At 44.9% G+C, this 18,996-nt stretch overlaps 1 protein-coding gene across 2 annotated transcripts in view; it reads right to left on the minus strand.

The window, feature by feature from the left end:
* The window catches only part of LOC101953652 (deubiquitinase DESI2-like), an 86,657-nt gene extending 68,127 nt beyond the window's left edge, over positions 1 to 18,530 (minus strand). For both annotated transcript variants that reach the window (XM_024109224.3, XM_005305946.5), the window contains exons 1-2: positions 18,453 to 18,530; positions 15,149 to 16,667 (exon numbers count right to left, since the gene is read on the minus strand). In XM_024109224.3, coding sequence (XP_023964992.2) covers positions 15,149 to 15,187 — 39 coding nt within the window. In that variant the 5' untranslated portion in view covers positions 15,188 to 16,667; positions 18,453 to 18,530. The remainder of the gene's footprint in view (positions 1 to 15,148; positions 16,668 to 18,452) is intronic.
* Positions 18,531 to 18,996: the final 466 nt, after the last annotated feature.

Below are 18,996 nucleotides of genomic sequence, written 5' to 3' on the forward strand. Positions count from 1 at the left end.
CTGCAGCCCCTCAAACCTGCCTGTGGCTGGCTTTGCTCTCTTTAAGCCGTGCACTGAGCCACGCCTGTGGGGCCTGGAGTGGGGTTCTCTCCCTGGGCGCCCTCCTTAAAAATATTCTGGTTGTGCCCCTGCCCAGGATTCACAACTGTGAACTCTGTCCTGAAATCAGCAGACATGACAAACCCGTGAAAAAACACAGAAATTAGGCTTGGTTTTGGCTTAATTGGCTTGTGAGTTGTTTTCAGGGGGAAGGAAGGGCCAGAGAGACTCAACATGTTCAGTGGAGGGGGGGCAATAAGGAGACCCTCTGGAAGATGTTTGGAGGGGTGCTGCGTGGACACTGCTGTCGTGCACTAAAAGTTCCCTCATGTATTTTGATCTATCCCACTTTGAAATGGGAGTAGATCAAAATGGACTAGTGAACTTTCATTATGTAGCAGCAGCATCCACATGGACAGTTAGTGCGCTGTCAGTTGGCACCGGATAGATTTACCTGGCAGTCTGCTGGGAACCAAGATGTTTGTATAGACAAGCCCTTACATAGTAGCATTACAGGGCGGGACATATTGGAGATGTGGAATGGCCAAGGCTACATGCAGACACATGCTCTGGAAATAGCAACCAGAGTGCACCCTTTGGGAAGGAAGTACTGTAATGAAAAAAACAGAACTGTCAGTACACAGTGATATGGATAAAGATGCTTCTGCACTGCCACTAGGAAGCACCAATCATCTTTATAACCTTAGCATGTGGCAACAGGGAAAAACTGGTCCTGAGAATTATGTGGGTGGTGAAAAAAAAAAATAATCCTAACGAACTGGAAGAGCAAATCTACAGCAGGCAGAGAGATTTGGATTTTCGCCCTGCTGGACGTGGATAATTGCAAGAAAATCCCTTTTGCAAGCAAGAGCTAATTGGTCAATTATGATTTCCTCTAGAAACCTTTGCTCAAACTGTATCCTGACTACTTGATGACAGGGACAGCTTCCTTCCCAACCACCCACAGAACACACATGTGGTTTATCAGATGGGAGCTTAAAATGAATGCTTTCCTTGCCCATTCCTTTCTGGGGGAAATCCTCCTGCCATTTTCTCAACAGGTGCAGATGGTCCAAGATGAGGGAATTCATTTACCTAAAATTATATATTTTTGCATAGGTTACACATAATACTTGAATGACAGCAAGCCCCTTTTTTAATGTTTTCACTGCACGTCTCAACTCTCTAACTATAAGAAATGCCAGAGAGGCCATTCTTACTTTATCTCTGCACTGACCAGAAGCCACATGAGAGACTGTCCTCAGGAGATTCCCAGGCTCCTTGCCCAGTTTTGCAGACCCAAACACCTGGGCGAGGTCGGATAAGTATCCCAGACATGCACTGTCTCTCTGAATTGAACCTTCAAACACGTGGAGGTTTGCCCATCCTTATTTTTTAGGCCACACTATTTAACACACCTCTTAACCTTTTTTGTCCCTATGCTCAAGTGGAGGCCTGCTGTCATGGCAAACTCGCTCACAATCCAAAATGTACAGAAGTGCTTCAGCATCCCCAAAAGGCTCTGAGTTATAGAAACCTTTACACTCTCTCCAAAGGGTTCCCCTCAACACCCCTCCAAACATCTTCCAGAGGGTCTCCTTATTGCCCCCCCCCCCCATTGAAGATGTTGAGTCTCTCTGGTCCTTCCTTCCCTCTGAAAACAAGCATTTTTTTATGAATTAGCACCACCATTGTATAGAACACACATGCCCTCCCTAACTAGTTAATTCAGATTTGGCCTCCTTGCACTTACATTTCACATTTGCTTTCCTCCCTCCCAGCTTGCAAAGAGGAAACCTCTGAACATCCTATATCTTCAGTAAGGAAGAAGGAAAGAGGGGAGTGAGTTGGAAGAGGCAGCAAGACAATGCCAGCGTAACACATGCCCATGAATCCCAGTGCCGATCAGTACCTCCCTTGAACACTAACGCAACAATGAGATAAGCACGTTAAAAAGGAAGATGAGATCATCATTTTGCCAAAGAGAGAAATGCAACTTGGTAGGCGGCTGGTATTTATACATTCAGCAATCTCTCTTTGTGTCTGGTTACAGGGAGATTTGCACTGATGCAGGAGCAGGTCCAGCTGCTGCACCTGTTCTCACTGGCTCACATCTTACAAACAAGGGGGAAAGGAAAGATAATACAAAGCAAGGGAGGCGATGAACCAAGAGGAGGACGGGAAATTCGCTTCCCTTTTGCATTCACCTCTCCTAAGAACACTGCCTTCCACATAAGCTATTGAGAGAGACGGGCTTGATGAATCCAATGACTTTCCATTGCTGTGAGGATGAGTGGCTATGCTGGGAGGAAGAGAAGGGTTGTGAGAAAGTTGTTTCCATAAAAATATTTGCAGAGTTAAAAAAAGTGGAATTGCACCTTTCTAAACCTCTTTCACTCACAGTTTTGGGCCTGATTCTGGTGTCAGTTACACCAGTGTAATTCAGGAGCAACGTCACTAATGTCCAGGGAGCTACTCCAGAAGTGGGGGGGGGGGGCGGGGGGGGGGACAAACAGGTGTATATGAGATCAGGCCTGCTGTCCAAGTCATTCTTGCCCATATAGCCTCAACACCCTGCTTATCATTAGTTGGACACCACGTTATATAACAGAAAGCTATAAAAACGGATATTGTCCAAAGCTGAATTATATATCACATGATATATATGCACACACAAATATTATGTACAATCTTTGTCTAAGTGTATCTGCTCCCAGAGGATAAGATACCCCTCTCCTACTCACAGTATGCAAGAAATATTGTACTCTGACACCTCTCTTATGTAACTGTCACTATCGCTATTACCATAGCATCTGGAATCCCCAAGGTATTGCCTAGGGCCCCATTGTGCTAGGTGCTGTACAAACCAGAACTAAAAGATGGTCCCTGCCCCAAACAGGTTACTGTCTAATTTCTTTCAACCAATGCCTAAGCCTACTGAACTGTCAGAAGAATGCAAAGAGGGAGAAGCTCACGTAATAACATTTTCTACCAACCCCCACTCTTCACAAGAAGGATGTGCCTCACGGATGCAGAGATAGGAGTATTATCCTGTATATAGTCGATTCGCTCTGTAAAGATGGATAAATTGATTTTACACGTCAGTGGCTGCGTACGCTATTGTTTTTCTTTCACTGGAAGAGAGGCGGGGGAGGGCTGTGAGGTATTAATAGGTAGTACAATCAAAGAAATTTCACAAAGTACCAAATGCAAAATTGGTAACACAAGAAAAAGTGTCTAGAAAGATGAAATACAGTAATCAGGGGAGCTGATCTTATTTGTATGATAAAGTGTTTATCTCCAGCAAACATTCATCTAACTCAGACTGAGGCAGAAACATAGTGTGGGTATAGAGACCAATCACAGATCTATCCATCTCACTAGGTACTTACATGGCTCCCACTGCTGCTTTGTCACCTCCCAACTATATTAAAATAGAAATAATCTCTCTCTCTTTCTTCCCTCCCACTCTGTAGGTTAAATAGTTTAATTAGTTTATAGATTGTGTTTGTCTCTCACACACAAATAAGCAAGTAAACACAAACAGAAAGTGGGTGGGTGTGAACTCCCTGAGGGAAAGCTTAGTGGAAGAAATTAGTTTTGCAGTTATGTCTATGGCCATTCTTATCTCTTCTAGGGGTGAGTTCCATAGTTTACGTCTAGCCCTGATATTATTACATGAAAGTTGTCTCCCATGCTCAGGACCTTCTCCTATTGGTTGACAATGTCATAGTGCCAGTGGAGACCATGATTATGGAAAGAGATTGGTGATCCCTCAGGGAGCTAGGGCCAGTCCCACAGAGGCCTTTGAACATCAGGGCAGAGACCATTCAATAGGGAACCAGCGTCAAGAGCAGAGCACTGGGCTGATGTGTGCCTGGTAACCTGTTCCTAAGCAAATGGGCTACTGTGTTTTGTATCAACAAAAGTGGGAGCTTTTTCAGGGTGTGCAGCACCATCCCTAGATCTGAGTTGCAGTAATCATGTCGGGGGGGGGGGGGTGTCACATATTCATGGATCACTGTGGGTAGGTCTGCCCTGGCCCATAAGATGAGGCGCCGTTGCCTGGCCAGACACAGTTGAAGTGGGCATCCGTTTCCTGACATGGCCATTTGGGAATTCAGACGCTCTAAGGCGGCCAAAAAGACTCCAAGCCTGTGGACTGAGTTTGAGGGTAGATGCCTTCAATAATGGGGAGGCAGGCCAGTCCTCGCCCACAGACAACCCGCCAATCTTAAGCATATTCTCACCAGCAACCACGCACCGCACCATAACAACTCTAACTCAGGAACCAACCCATGCAACAAACCTCGATGCCAACTCTGCCCACATATCTATACCAGCAACACCATCACAGGACCTAACCAGATCAGCTACAACATCACCAGCTCATTCACCTGCACGTCCACCAATGTTATATATGCCAGCAATGCCCCTCTGCTATGTACATTGGCCAAACTGGACAGTCACTACACAAGAGGATAAATGGACACAAGTCAGATATCAGGAATGGCAATATACAAAAACCTGTAGGAGAACACTTCAACCTCCCTGGCCAAACAATAGCAGATGTAAAGGTAGCCATCTTACAGCAAAAAAACTTCAGGACCAGACTCCAAAGAGAAACTGCTGAGCTCCAGTTCATTTGCAAATTTGACACCATCAGATCAGGATTAAACAAAGACTGTGAATGGCTAGCCAACTACAGAAGCAGTTTCTCCTCCCTTGGTGTTCACACCTCAACAGCTAGTAGAGCACCTCACCCTCCCTGATTGAACTAACCTCGTTATCTCCAGACTGATTTATACCTGCCTCTGGAAATTTCCATTACTTGCGTCTGATGAAGTGGGCATTCACCCACGAAAGCTTATGCTCCAATACTTCTGTTAGTCTTAAAGGTGCCACAGGACCCTCTGTTGCTTTTTTCAATAATGGAGAATGCTCTAGAGGAAACAAGGTTATCCAAGGTCTTCTCTCTTCCTGCTGCCACCACTGAAGTCTCCCTGGGGTTCAGTTTACCATTTACTCTGCACACAGGTGCTGGTTTTTGCCAGGCATTGAGAGAGCTGGCAGATGGGGCAATTTACATATCATAATGAATATAAGGCCAGCCCCTTTACACTAAGATAAACAGGAGCTAAGATATATCTACAGTATGTAACATAACATATAGTTTGTATATATAAAATCATGTTACACTGTGAAACACAATGATGAGAGAGGAAGAGAAATAGTCACAGTGAAACTTATACAAGACACCACAATTATTAAGCAACCTCCTGTCTTCTGAAGTCACACCAAAGTATCCCCCAACATAATGAGTATGTTCTGCTGGATCTTCATTAGATGAACCCGTCCATGAAGAAACTGATTGGTCACTCCTAGGGGAGTCATTTCAAACATGTTTCTAAGTATTTACACTTAGAGAATATACAGTAGTTTGGTTTGGAAGCTTTATTGGTATGAGTTTGGAATAGCTGCATTACTCAGGATAAATTGCTAATCCAGCAGGGAGTTGCATAGTTCAGCCCAAATGATGATCAAATATTTGTTTCACCCACACGCCCTTAAAAAAAAAAAAAGTCTCTACATCTGCCCTATGGAAATTGCACACACATCATTTGTTTGTGCACAACCTATTTTTACACATGTGGTACATGCTTGTGCAATTTTGTGAGAGCCAGTACATGGGCTGTATACTTGAAAGAGTCCTCCCCATATGATTTTAAATATCAAATTATTTTCAGCAGAAATGACATTTCCATAGCACACAATGCTGCTGATTTGTTGCCAAGCAATGTCGCTAAGCATGATCTCTCTTTCAATGATGGACGAGCCATTGAATGGCATTGCAGTGTCACCCACGCCATAACACTCATTCAAGAAAGACTGAGAATTCTTGAAGTAAAGGAGGAAAAAACCCACTCATATACAATAAATTACAGCAAACTACGTCACAATCACAAAGACGCTCCCACAGTTTTTAAGTTTTCCCAACCATCATGACATACTGCGCATATTAGTCACTGTATTGCAACTTCACATGATTAAGCGCCCATAAGGCAGCTCGTCAGCATCCAACAGTCATATGGCAACTTATGCAACCAAGTAGAAAGGATGATTTAGGTTTGGCATTGGCCTCATTAATCTTAAACTGAGCAAGTATATATACACACAGAAGGCCTGCTTCTTGGCTAGGGTAAATTGGAGTTGCTCCATTTTGCATCCCAAGTGGCTACCAGAAGGAAAACTGCCAGCTGTCTTGGCTAACGGATATCCATCAAAATTAAAATGAACAGCATAGCGGATGACATTACAGCCAAGAACATTGAGCATTAAAACCAAAACTAAACTCAGCAAGCATGCTGGCGGGGAGGAGGGGGGGGACAGGGGAGGGATTATCTGGGATATAAACCATGTACCTCTTTGCCTTTACAATTCCACTTGCATTGGCGTAAAAAGGCAGAGAAAAGTTATTTGCCCATGGCCAGAGAGTTTCTCAGAGCTGGGACTGGAACTCAGAAGTGCCTAGCTCCCAGGCCTGTTCTCATACCACTAGAATATGTAGGAACTATATCACAGGGCATGAACTGCCCAAGGTCACACAGGGTCAGGGTCAGAAGACAGAACTTCTTGGCTTCCTGTTCCATCTCTCTGTCTCTCAGGAAGCCATCAAATTCAATATGCTAATGGGGGGGAGGGGGAAAATAAGTATAGGGAAAGGAAAATGGAGGGTCTTAAGTGCTTGCCCCATCCAAGAACTACCAGAAGTTCCTAAAAACAGACCAGGTTCAAACTCTCTGGCCTTGGGCAAGTAACTGAGTCTGGTAGTATATAACTAGGAGTTATTTTTTCTCTCACAAATCCCAGGGAAATTCTCTCTATTGACCTATTGAGCTGCAGGTCATGCTATATTCTAAGAAGAGTTTCTGGCCAATTGTTCACACACTCAAAATCCTATGGCGATCCTAGTAATGAAAACTTTTTTTCTTAGAACACCAATATCTTATAAAACTGCTTGCAGAAGGTGTTGAGGAGAGAAACAAAGCAAATCTTATATCCCAGGGGAGCTGTTGATAAGACTGCAGGGAAAGAAGAGTGGCAGATCTGGGGTTGAAGGCCAGGAAGCCATGTTACACACAGTTCACAGCATACTTTCTTTACTTTGCAAATCTGCTCCAGCCTATTCTCAATGACAGATCTTTCATGGCTATCTGGTAAGTGCCCTGTATTTTGGACTGGGGGAGTGGGCCACTTACCAGACAGGCTGCCATGCTTTTGTCATTCTGAGCACCCTGAGCCTGCTTTTCTCCAGAATGAAATGGGGCTCTAGGAGAACATTTTAACACTGCACTTTGCCCTTCCCTAGTACTGCGTTCCCTTGTTCAATCTATCCGTCAATGAACCTGCCACCAACCCAGTAATGGAAGTTCACCTATGCAGACAACATCTGCTGTGGGCTACAGACTCCAACTTCCTCTGGGCTGGAGAAGACCCTGAGTGACGACCCTGCAAAGCTGGCTGACTACTGCAAGACATGGCGCCTTCAGCCTAACACCAGCAAGACAGTCTCTAGCACATTCCACCTCCACCATGCCAATTCTAAGAGAGAAGTAAGCATCATAATGAATGGCCAGAGGCTAAAGCATGAAGCCTACCCAGTTTACTTAGGCATGACTCCCAACTGAACACTGACATACAAAAGCCACCTGAGCAAGATAGCAACAAAGATCAAGACACGCCACAATCTTCTCAGCAAACTGGCAGGTTTTTCATGGGGAGCAAATGCTCCAACCCTAAGGACCTCAGCCCTTGCCATCTTATACTCAATAGCAGAGTACTGTGTGCCAGTATGGAGTCAGTCGGCACACACCAAAACTTGTTGATATGTAATTCAATTCAACAATGCGTATCATCACAGGAACTTTCCAACCGACTCATCTTTCAGGGCTTCCAGTTCTGAGCCACATTGCTCCCCCTTACATCAGGAAGGAGACTGCAACAGGCAAGCTGCTTGAGAAGATATGTGCTGACCCAAACCTACCTTTTTCAAAGACCTTTTAAACCCACCAGCTACACATCTTTCATCACAACACCCATTGTGGTTGAAGTTGCCATGCCAGGATGTGATAGCGGAGTCCCCATGGCAGGAAGACTGGTGCTTATCACCAACCACCAATCAGTTTCTCATCACAGACCTTACTGCTAACCCTCCCAGCTTCGACCTGCCATATCTTCAATGGGCCCTTCTTAACACATTGCGAATTGGGCGAGGCCTCCGTGCAGCCAACTAGCACTGTTGGGGTCTTTGAGACAATCCAAGCTGCAGCTGTGGTGCAGATCAAACAATGACACACGTTGTCAAGGAACCAAATTCAGCGGTGGGCTCCAAGAGTTCCACTTGGCCACTAAGAATGCTATTGCTTGGCTCGGTGAATACGCAAAATGTTAAATAAATAAATACTGCTTTCCCATCAGTGAACCCTAGATTACCAGCTATCAGTTAAACAGTTTTCCACTCTTAGAAAAAAGCCCACGCTGTGCACTGCCATAGAGTTTGCTGTGGCATAAGGAATGCCATCGATTCACAGACTTGCTATGTGAACCCACAAAACAGGGTGTCTGCCTTCACTCTGCTACTAGTTCTATCAGCCTCATGAACACACGTGATTTACATAGGATACGGTCAATCAGTTTTTTCCAGCAATATAGGCTACCTCAGTAATAAAATGATACAAAAACACAGGAACTTTACTTCTCTCTTTCCCCTTCCTAGACAGACAAATAAATCCATTTTGGTGGCTGATTCTCCCCCTCACCCCCCAAACCATCTCTCAAGATTCAGACAATTGCATCATCCTGATGTTCTTGATGAGTGCAAGAAGGTCAAAAAATCCAACCTTGATCAAACAAGAGAAAATTGGATGATTGAGGGGTAGCTAACAGAGGCTAGGACACCAGTTTAAATTCAGCCCAGGTCACTTGTGATGTAATGTAGTTATCTGATAATACTCAGATATACCACACATCGCCATATTAACAGATACACCTGATGATTGTTCAGGGGCCCAGGGGCAATGAGTTGGTGGCTTCATTTCAGTTGCTAGTGGGCAGGTGACCATTCTGCAGAATACTACCAGTTGCTGAATAGCACAGAAGCTAAGTACTGAATGGATTATTAGCAAGTCTGTCTTGCGTTCATGGATTTGTCTCATATGTTCAGAGAATCTCTACCTTCCCAGATGCTGATATAAATGAAAGTAACTATTGTAGGGAGACCCAAACCATAACCCCAGGCCTGAATTTTGCATCTGGAGCTGAACTTTGTGGGCCAGATGCTCGGGTTGTGGATGGGTTTCAGAGTAGCAGCCGTGTTAGTCTGTATCCGTAAAAAGAACAGGAGTACTTGTGGCACCTTAGAGACTAACACATTTATTAGAGCATAAGCTTTCGTGGACTACAGCCCACTTCTTCGGTTGTGGGTGTTTCATACAAGCTCTACATTATACATGGGCCCAAATCAACCCCCTGGATCCGGATCCCCACCTGAACCACACCCTCTCTAACATGCCAAATCCAAACACCCCAAACTTTGCGAAAGTTCAGAGTTGAGTTCTCTTCTTCCCATCAAAGAGATATGGGATCAGATCTTCAGCTCGGGTAAACTAATGTAACTCCTTTATGGAGCTATGCTGATTTACACAACCTATGGCCCAGGGTTAGGGTGCTCTCCTAGGGTGTGGGAGAGTTGGGATCAAGTCCCTGTTCCACATCAGGCAGAGTGAGGATTGGAACCTGGCTCATCCACATCCTGGGTGAGTGCTCTAACCACTGTTTAGTGCAAGTCATGGTGATATAGGTAGAGCTAACACCTAGTTTGAGTATTCTGCCAGGGATTAGGTGCTGGGCATCAGGACTGAGATGGCTTTTCACATGCCCACTGGAAGAAATTTAAGCACCTACAGGGTTAGGTGGTGGGAGCAGGGTGGTATGAGGATCTAACTTTTGGATTTAGGCCTAATGTGGTAGTTAAGTGCCTAAATCCCTTTGTGGATCTAGCTCGTGTGTGTCCAAACAAGCTGAATGGTTGAAAGAAATTAAATAGCTGGTGTAAAAGCTTATGGCAGTCAGCTAGAAGATATGGGCATAACTGGATATACCATGGACAGGGAGTTAACTTGTCACCCTGATGACAAAGCAGATTGTTACATTGATAGTTGGCACATTTTCTGGCAGTTGCTAAGACAACAAAAATCCATGTATTATGCACAAAGGGACACATTTTGCTGTTGGACTCATTAACACAGACCATGACACTTACTCTTTTAGCCTTCTAACTGGTTTATTATTGTGAGGTTTAGATGAGATACACAGCATGCTTTTGATTCCTTCTACTTGAACTAATGGACTCAGTTTAACTGCTTTCTCTTTACTTTCCTTGATTGATTTCCTCTCTCAAATATACCAGAGAAAAGGGATGTCTAGTTCCATTCCATCATTTTATCCAATGCCAATCCATGAAGAATATCTGGCTGAAACCGAATGGTGGAAAGACTAAAATGGTAAGCGTAGTGTGGAAAGAACTTACCACCTCTAGAATATCTCTCTACACTGGAGGCATCTGCCTTCAGATCGTTAAGACAGTCTACCCCCACAGTCTCCACTGCACCCTTCAGGGCTTCTGAAGACCCAACTACCCATAGCTGTGAAAAATGCCTTTTTCCATCTGCAGCTGGCCAGGAGACTGCACCCCATGCTGTCAGCTTCAGATTTAGCCAGAGTAGTTGATGCATTTGTGACCTCAAGGATTGATTGCTGCAGTTTTCTGTACCTACATATGAAACCAACAACCTTAAAAAAGCGGCAACTGGTATAAAACAGCAGCTCCTTTCTCAGTAACACAGAAACTACATCACCCCAGAATTAATCTCTTAACTATCTTTCCTTTGAATACCACATCACTCAAAGTTTTGGCTCTCATCTTCAAGTCTAACCTGACAAACTGCCTCCCCCTGCACAATCATGACTTCCCACAACAGCTACGTTTCATGGGAACAATGGAACATGAGAGTGAGATTCATATCTACAGAAGACAGAGCTTTCTTGGCAACCGACCTGTGCCTCTGGAACTGACTCCTGGAAAAGATGAGGATGACCACAAACCTCAGCACCTTCAGAGCAATATGCAATCCTTTCTTCAGCGTTGGCTTCCCACAATAATACCACAAATATATATACATACACATATACACACACACAAACAAACCTAGGCCTGGTTGACTGAAGTGGAGAGAAAAAATGTGTGTGTTCGCTTTGCGATTTCATGAGCCACTCAAAGAGAGTGATGGGTGCTATATAAGAACATAGATAATAGACACTGTCATTCTATAATCAGCTAAGCAAATCAGAGACTTATGCATAGATTTTCAGTGTCAGCCCCTTGTTGTCAATTATTGACTATCAGCCACTTGGATTACAATTGATTAAAGGATACCTGGAAAATGCAAAGAAGCCAATGGCTCCCCAAAGTGAAATAATTACATTCTGGCTATCATTTTGAAGGTTATGATCATGGGGAAAATGTAAGATCAAGTTTGCCTAGAACACACTGGATTCTCATTTATTCCCATGAGAATCAGGAGTAAATCCAGTGAAATCAGTGGAATGACACTAGTGTAACTGAGAGGAAACTCAAGCCTATGCTTTCAGGAAATACAGAGATCAAGCATTACAGCTCTACATTTACTGCAGCCACCAGGCCTGATTCGCCATCGCACTGCACCTGGTGTAATCATTGGCACCAGGGCACAGTGGGTACCAAATGCCATCAGGCCAGATTGGTTGCATTTTTCTGCTAGACACAAGGTGCAAGGCAGTGGAGAATCATGACAATTTTAAAGATAAAGCAAGAGAGCAATTATATACATGGACAGCTGTTAATTTAACAGCAGACATGTGCCATGTAACTGACTGAAAACATTATGAGATTGTCTGATGACCTTAATCTGTGCAAAACTGACTATTCTTTAGAGAAGTGTTTTGGCATGTCAATGTAGTTAGCCTGTCAGAGTTAAATACTTTCAAATATTTGCAATCTTACACCTTTGATTTAGTATCTTGATCGTTATTAAATATTAGTTAGGTTGATTTAGCTGATCATCTCAAAATAAGCCACAAATACTTAAAGGAAATTCCCAGACATTCAATAGACCCAGAGATGGACTGGTTGAAGCAAGTTATCTTACAATCTCACTAATGTTTGGGCTGCACTAAATAGCTTAATTTTTTTCTCCCCATCTTAATCTGAAAGGTGCCCTGATTTACCCTTTTAAAGGAGCAGTACTATCTAGGCAGCAGCCATCCCCTTCAGAACTTGCACAACTCATTTCATGTATCCATCGACTACACTCTCAAACAGATTCAAACTGGGCATGTAGCAGTTAAAAGATTCTGAACCCCATGACCGGTTGCTGAGCCATGCAATCACTTTAGATTCATGTTTTGAAATCAGTAGGTTAACAGCCCACCTATTCTATTTTTAAAGTTTTCTGTCTCAATAGGTCAATTCTCCATCCTCCTATTCTTTTGTGCTCTTTAGGCAGAAACAATATATAATTCAATCCCCATCTATATTGTAGGTGGGTAGAATTGCTTTTATTGATAGTAAGTTGAGTACTTGGAAACTCTGAACAATTTTTGCTCAATTATTTTGTGCTGGGAAAAAAATCGTTCGATACTCAAGACTACACAAAGAGGATATTTCATATCTGCGCAGAGGGTTCTTAATTGAACTTTTGCCCCAAAGCTAAGCTTTCCTGTAGCTAAAGTGCTCCCTGATGCCATGCTGGGGTCATGTTCTTTGTCAAGAAAGCAGAGCTTTAAATTCTAGTTAATTGTTATCCCCAGCTGCCTTTCCCCCCTTTTATTAATGCCACTTTAAAAACAGTTATTTATGTGTGCAATTGTTTCCCTGCTGCCCCATAACTCCCCACCACAATGTAATGAACTGCATGGCTATATCCCATGCTGTATGGCATTAAAATCATAGCACCAGTCAAAAGAATGTAGCCCCAGCAGTTATTATATAGAAACTGAGTTGTATGCGACTCAGTAATAAGGCAAGCAGTTGGAATATGAAACCAGAATGCTTTCTATATACAGTCATTAAGTTAGGGGTAACCCAGGGGATTAATAATGAGGTATGGAGACTTTCACAGTTTGGTGGAGATCAAAAATTTGTTTAGTCTGAATTAAATTTGTGGCCTCAGCACAGTTCCCTGTGGACAGGCATACACATCACAACACAAAACTGGCAGAGGGAAAAAAAGCCCTTAATAGGCATCATCTTTGGTGACAATCACAGAACAACAGTCAAGGACTGAATGGGCCATGGAAACTGGGTTCCCCCCACCTTTGGAGGCGATCCTTTCAGCTCAGGTTTGAGGCATACTGAGAATGGGGCACCAAAGGAAAGCTTACACTGCTGCCCATGCGGTAACATTGAGAAGGAGAATCAGCAGAATTCACCCTGCAGGGCTGTCAAGCTGACACCCTTCTCAGTGAATTCACTTACTAAAAAAATGAAGGAACCAAATGGAAGTGGTGTTGGTCTGAATCTTTCTGGAATGAACCATCCTCTGACACTTCACCTTTCCAAGGCATTAGATAGAAGGATTCCTACTACAGTCTCACAAATAAGGCACTGTTTTGGGATGCCAACCAATTAAACATGGACTACAGCAGAGTGCATTCCAAAATAAATGAAAGTATGTCAGCGTGGTTCATAAAACAGAGAGAGCCTTCAGGTGAGGCTCAGTATTGTATATGCCAAGTTAGTCTAGCTGGATTCCTCTGTGTCCTTAGATCTAGGTGTTACAGTTTAAATAGTACTTTTCTCCCCCACCAGGAGTACTTTAAGGCTTCCCAGCTGACAGAGAATCACTTAATCTTTGCTGTAAATGCCAACACTTCATTTAAAGTGTCCCATTATTACTATTTTTGGCATTCATTATGAACCTCCACATCATAATTCATTTGGCATATGAGTGTTATATGTTCCATGGACTCTGTTAAAAGTTAGTGTTAATTACCACTGTATGGAGTTAAAATGAAGTGTCATGCCATAAATTCTTAAAGTGTGGGATTGGATAGTTATGATCAAGTCAGATGTTGGGCCTAATAAAGTGATATATTCCACAGAAAAGTTAATTAAAAATTGTGGGACTGATGGAATTTCATATTCTTGGCTTATAAAGGACAAATCGGGTGAAATGCTTCCCCATCAAAATGTCCCCACTCTGAATGCTACTCAATGCCAATCATTTAAGAGGGAGCTGGATACAACTCTCATGAGTGTATGTGGGAACCATAAATAAAATGGTTTGTTCAAAGCCCTCTTATGGTTTTGAGTTGTACCATGAGTTTATTTGAGATTTCTGCTTTGTTTATTGATTTTAACACAAATAAGTCCTCCTTCCTCTCCCCCCCCCCAAAGGGATGGAAAGGAGAGCTGTTAAATATGCTGTCAACTTTAAGAGAACATTCTCAGGCATGATCATGGAGTGCAGAATACTTCACTTCCCATGCCGAAGGTTTATCAGTTATTACTCAAGCAATTACTATTCACCTTAAAAAAAATTACCCAGGTCATTTCTTCAAGCCTTTTCCTAATGACAGTCTCTGTTCAACTGTTCCAAACATGTGAGATTCGGATTTGTGTTAGTTTTAACAACACTAAAAGAATATTTTGGAAATGTTTTTCCTCCCCCCAGGGCTCTCTCTCCAGCCTGATGCTTGATAGCCTTGAAAGTCAAGGGCATCTAGCTCTAGGAATAGGAGGCGATCGCGCCTCTCTCTCTCTAGCTGCGGCTTCGTAAATTGAAAAGTCAATTTCACTAATCTACAGAAAATCCAGCACAGTTTTACCTTTAATCCGCTGTGATGTGCTACAAAAAAAGCCAGAGCCAGCACCACCCCCGTCAGCCAGAACAAGAAAAGCTTGGAAAATTCAGCCTCTCCGGGGCTAGATGCTAGGTTCCTCATCTTGGTCTTTCTGCGACCAATCGCACGCTGTCATTCCCCCACCCCCATCATATTGTTTCATACTCACCATATCATAAACATTCAGAATCACCGGTTCATTTGCCATTGTTGATTGCGGCGGACACTGGATTTAAACCCCCAAATCCCTGCCAGATGTGGCGCGGCCCCCAGGGTACGCTTTTACCCTCAGCTACATAGGATGGGAAATGTCTTTCTATGGTCGCCGAAGAAAGAAGCTTGGCTGGGGTGGGGTGGGGTAGGGGGACACACGCTTTTCCGGGTGCCAAAGTTGTGGGGGTGTTTTTTCACCCCCCACCAGCAGAGTCAATCCTGGGTTTCTTTCTAACGCCGCTGCTCATCGGGGTTGCTGCATTGGTACAATACACTACCCAGGCACCCTCCAGCCTTGTAACTGCCAAACCAAAGGACAGCCAGAGCAGGCTCTCTGCAAAGATATCAGCCCCCCGTCTCCAGAAAATATGCAAAGGGGGGGGTTTGAATTAGTGAAAGAGGGGAAGACTCCCAGGCAAAGTAGGCATTCAAATGGAGCAGCCGAATAGGTAGCAGCACAGCCGGGGGAGGAAGGTCAGCTCCCCATCGCTGCGCTGGCGCGGGTAGAATCAGGTCCAGATCGCTGCCCTCATCCTCCCGGGGTCACCGCTCCCACCGGGGCCGGGCTTGGCTTGACACACCCGCGGGGCGGTGCTGCTGTCCCCGCGTCTCGGTGGGAGCTGTCCGGGTGCTGAAGTTTCTCTCCGGGTCTCTTCTCGGGCCGCGGGCGGGGAACCCTGCGGAGCCGAAAGGGCATCGGAAGTCGCAACAGGGAGCTGCGGCGGGACTCCGGCTCCGGCCTGGCTGCCGGGTGGGGAGAGGGACGCGCCGCAGGCCAGACCAGCCACTGGGCTCTCAGCGAGCCCCGGAGTTACTCGGCCAGCGCATCCGTAGGAGTTTGTCCCCGGCCCGGCGTGCAGGGAGCTGCCCGAGTGCTGAAGGGCGGGCTGGAGCGCGCCCAGCGCGGGAAACCTTTGCTCTTCCCGTCACTCGGAGCGTGGGGTGAGCTGCGAACCCTACTTCGGGATCCGCTTGTCCCGCAGCAGCCAGTCTCCGGGGACTGGGAGCCGATGGAGCCCGCGCCGCTCTCTGCGGGGCCGCTGCATCCCCGCCCGCGGATGGGGGGATCCGAATTGGGGAGCGGGCTGAGCGAGCAGTGTCGCTGCTGACAGCGGCGAGCTCGGGAGTTGCCTCCTCCCCGGCGCTAGTTAGGCAGGCGCCGGGCACTGGCAGCTCCGCAATTTCTTGCAACCGACTCGCAAACAGCGTTCAAATCCGAGCAAACGGGAACATCCATTGCGGTCAATCCCCTCCTGCTCTTCCTTTCGCTTTAAGGGAATCGCGGGGTCTGGGCTGGGGGGATGGGCGGCAGGGGGCTTCCTAGAGGCATCCGTTTTTCCGGGGGAGCCGCGAGCTGACCTTAATGCTGAGGCAGCGCAGATCTTGCCTGTAGTACCCAAAAAGGGGAGCTGGGATGACCTCATCGGAGTTGGAGGCGTCGCTCAGGCTCTCTGCCAGCTTGCAGCCAACCAGATCTGAATGAAAAGTGCAGGGAGCCTGTTACATCAGCAAAGCCCAGCATTCCCCGGCCCTCCACAGGCAACAGCTGAATGCTTTCCTCCGCCACATGGGAAACACTCAATAGACGAGAAGGTCTCTTGGGGGTGACAATAACCCCAGTGCTGATGGCCTGGGAGTCAAAGTACTGCACCTGCCTGCCTAGATGGTTCATTATGCCATTAATTAGTAACCCGGTGTGTGTTAGGGGAAGGGGGGTGAAAAAATAATTTGCTTTTACAATCTTTTAACCATCCTTCATTGTTCTCTTTCGAGGTGAACCTTTCACAAATTCTGTGTTAAACATTAGGCACCTCTACTGAACCCCGTTTAACACCTTTTTCAGCCTGTAGTTTAAAGGAGAAGTGTTGTATTTTCAGTGTGTGTATATAAGGACTGCTGAGCTAATCAATTTCACACAAGTGCCCCAGTGCTTGCAAGGAAATCAACAACATTCCAGCTTGCCAAGGGAGGACAAAACATGTCAGATAGTTTGAAGTACTGGCCTGTTCATTTCTAGCAACACCAGCAGCCTTGTTTTTAAAGGCCCCACCGTTTTTCCTCTGGGTAGGATAATTTACATTGAAGCTAGTATTTTTGGTGGTGTTTTCTGCTCCTGTTATTGCTACAGTAAGGACTTTTTAAAATATAATCAGCTTTATTATATCACAAGAACTCAGAGTGCAGCCTAAAAGGCAGAGTCCTAAAATACCTGTTGCCACCCTCTGGCAGGGACTGTAGGGGTGAGGCCAGAGTTGATCAGCTGTAAACTCTCAGCCAACAAGCAATTTCTAGTCATCCTTCTAGAAAGATATAAGTACAAGCAAATAGAATTGTGTGCCTTTAGGGACAAATCCTGGCCCTGCCTCTCTACCATTCAGAGAGTCTCCTAGCAGAAGACCCCATGCATCTCTGCTGTGCAAGAAAGGGCAGGGGAGATGGAGGGCACATATACAGGAAGCTTTTATGGATTAAAGGGTATCAGAGTAAGGCAGGCCCCAGGTCAGATGACCTGCTGCTCTGGGGAAGTCTTCACTCCATTCAGAAAGATCAGAGTCCAGATTGATTTCAATGGGAGTCTAGGCACTTTTGAAAATCCCAATATGCATTTATCTGTATCCTTAGGCACCCAAACACTTTTAAATACTGGTCCCGGAGGCATACCGCATCCTCTGGATTGCAGTAGCAGCTGCTCCATGGGGGTAAGATTCCTTCCCTCATTCATATCTTCCTTCAGTTCAGATTCTTGGTTTGAGAGCTGGGAAATGGATTTGCCCTTTAACTTATTGCATGCTATTTAAAAAATAAAGGTAAAGATTCTATACTGCTAGTTATTAAGCATCCTAAGCTCCTAATGGATGCATTTACTCAACCTCACAAGGGATAGGGCCCAAAAAAGCAGCCATCACACTCCTGCTAAACTGGCAACAAGTCCTTGGGATCACACAACAGGAGTGTTCCAGTGTAACAGGACACCTGCTACTCAAGCACCCCTCCATGGGCTGCAGGCACCCTACTTTAGGATGCCTCTCCTTCAGGGCTTTTTAATAAACTCCACACAAAGCTCAGTGCTAAACATGTGTCTTAACCCTCCACCCATATCAAACAAACTTAACCCCTGGCAGGGGTTGCAAGATTCCACTAAGAAGGTCCCAAATAACAAAACAGTTCTTAAAAACACCCTGTTCTCAGCCCCTTTCTGGGCTACCTTTGAGTATTTCCCCTTCTTCTAGTATCAAACACTCAGCACCAGACTGACTCACCTAGAATACCATTCCCCTACAGACCCCACCCCAAAGCCTTCCACAGGGGCCAGCCTTTCCGCTTGCTTACTATCTTTCTTTTCCCAGAGCAAGTTCCCTGAGTCCTTTTTTAAGGCCCAGGTGCCTATTAAAGTATCAGCTGATCCCTCTTAGCCCCCCACCCCACTCAGGTTGGGAAGGAGCTAATTAATTATGGCACAGGAGGGGCTGGTCCCATTTCCTCTTAAACGGGCTCATCACTGTAACATATCTTATCTACACACCATACTATGTTACTGGATAAAATAATCTGATTCACAATATCTGCTGCCCAGACAGACCCTGAATCAAAGTCCATTGAAGTCAATGAAAAGACTTTGGAGCAGGCCATATTACAAAGATGGATTCTTAGATATACTAAAATAGATTTAAAGTAAATTGATCATGGCTTGCAATCTTTTATTCACTTTTATCCTAAAGACATTTCTAAAGATAACAATCATTTAGATTAAAAAAAAATCTTGTAATAATTAAATTAAGCCAATGGTTCTATGTATTTTTAAAG

Source organism: Chrysemys picta, chromosome 4, assembly GCF_011386835.1.
Source record: "Chrysemys picta bellii isolate R12L10 chromosome 4, ASM1138683v2, whole genome shotgun sequence".
Lineage (NCBI taxonomy): Eukaryota > Metazoa > Chordata > Testudines > Emydidae > Chrysemys > Chrysemys picta.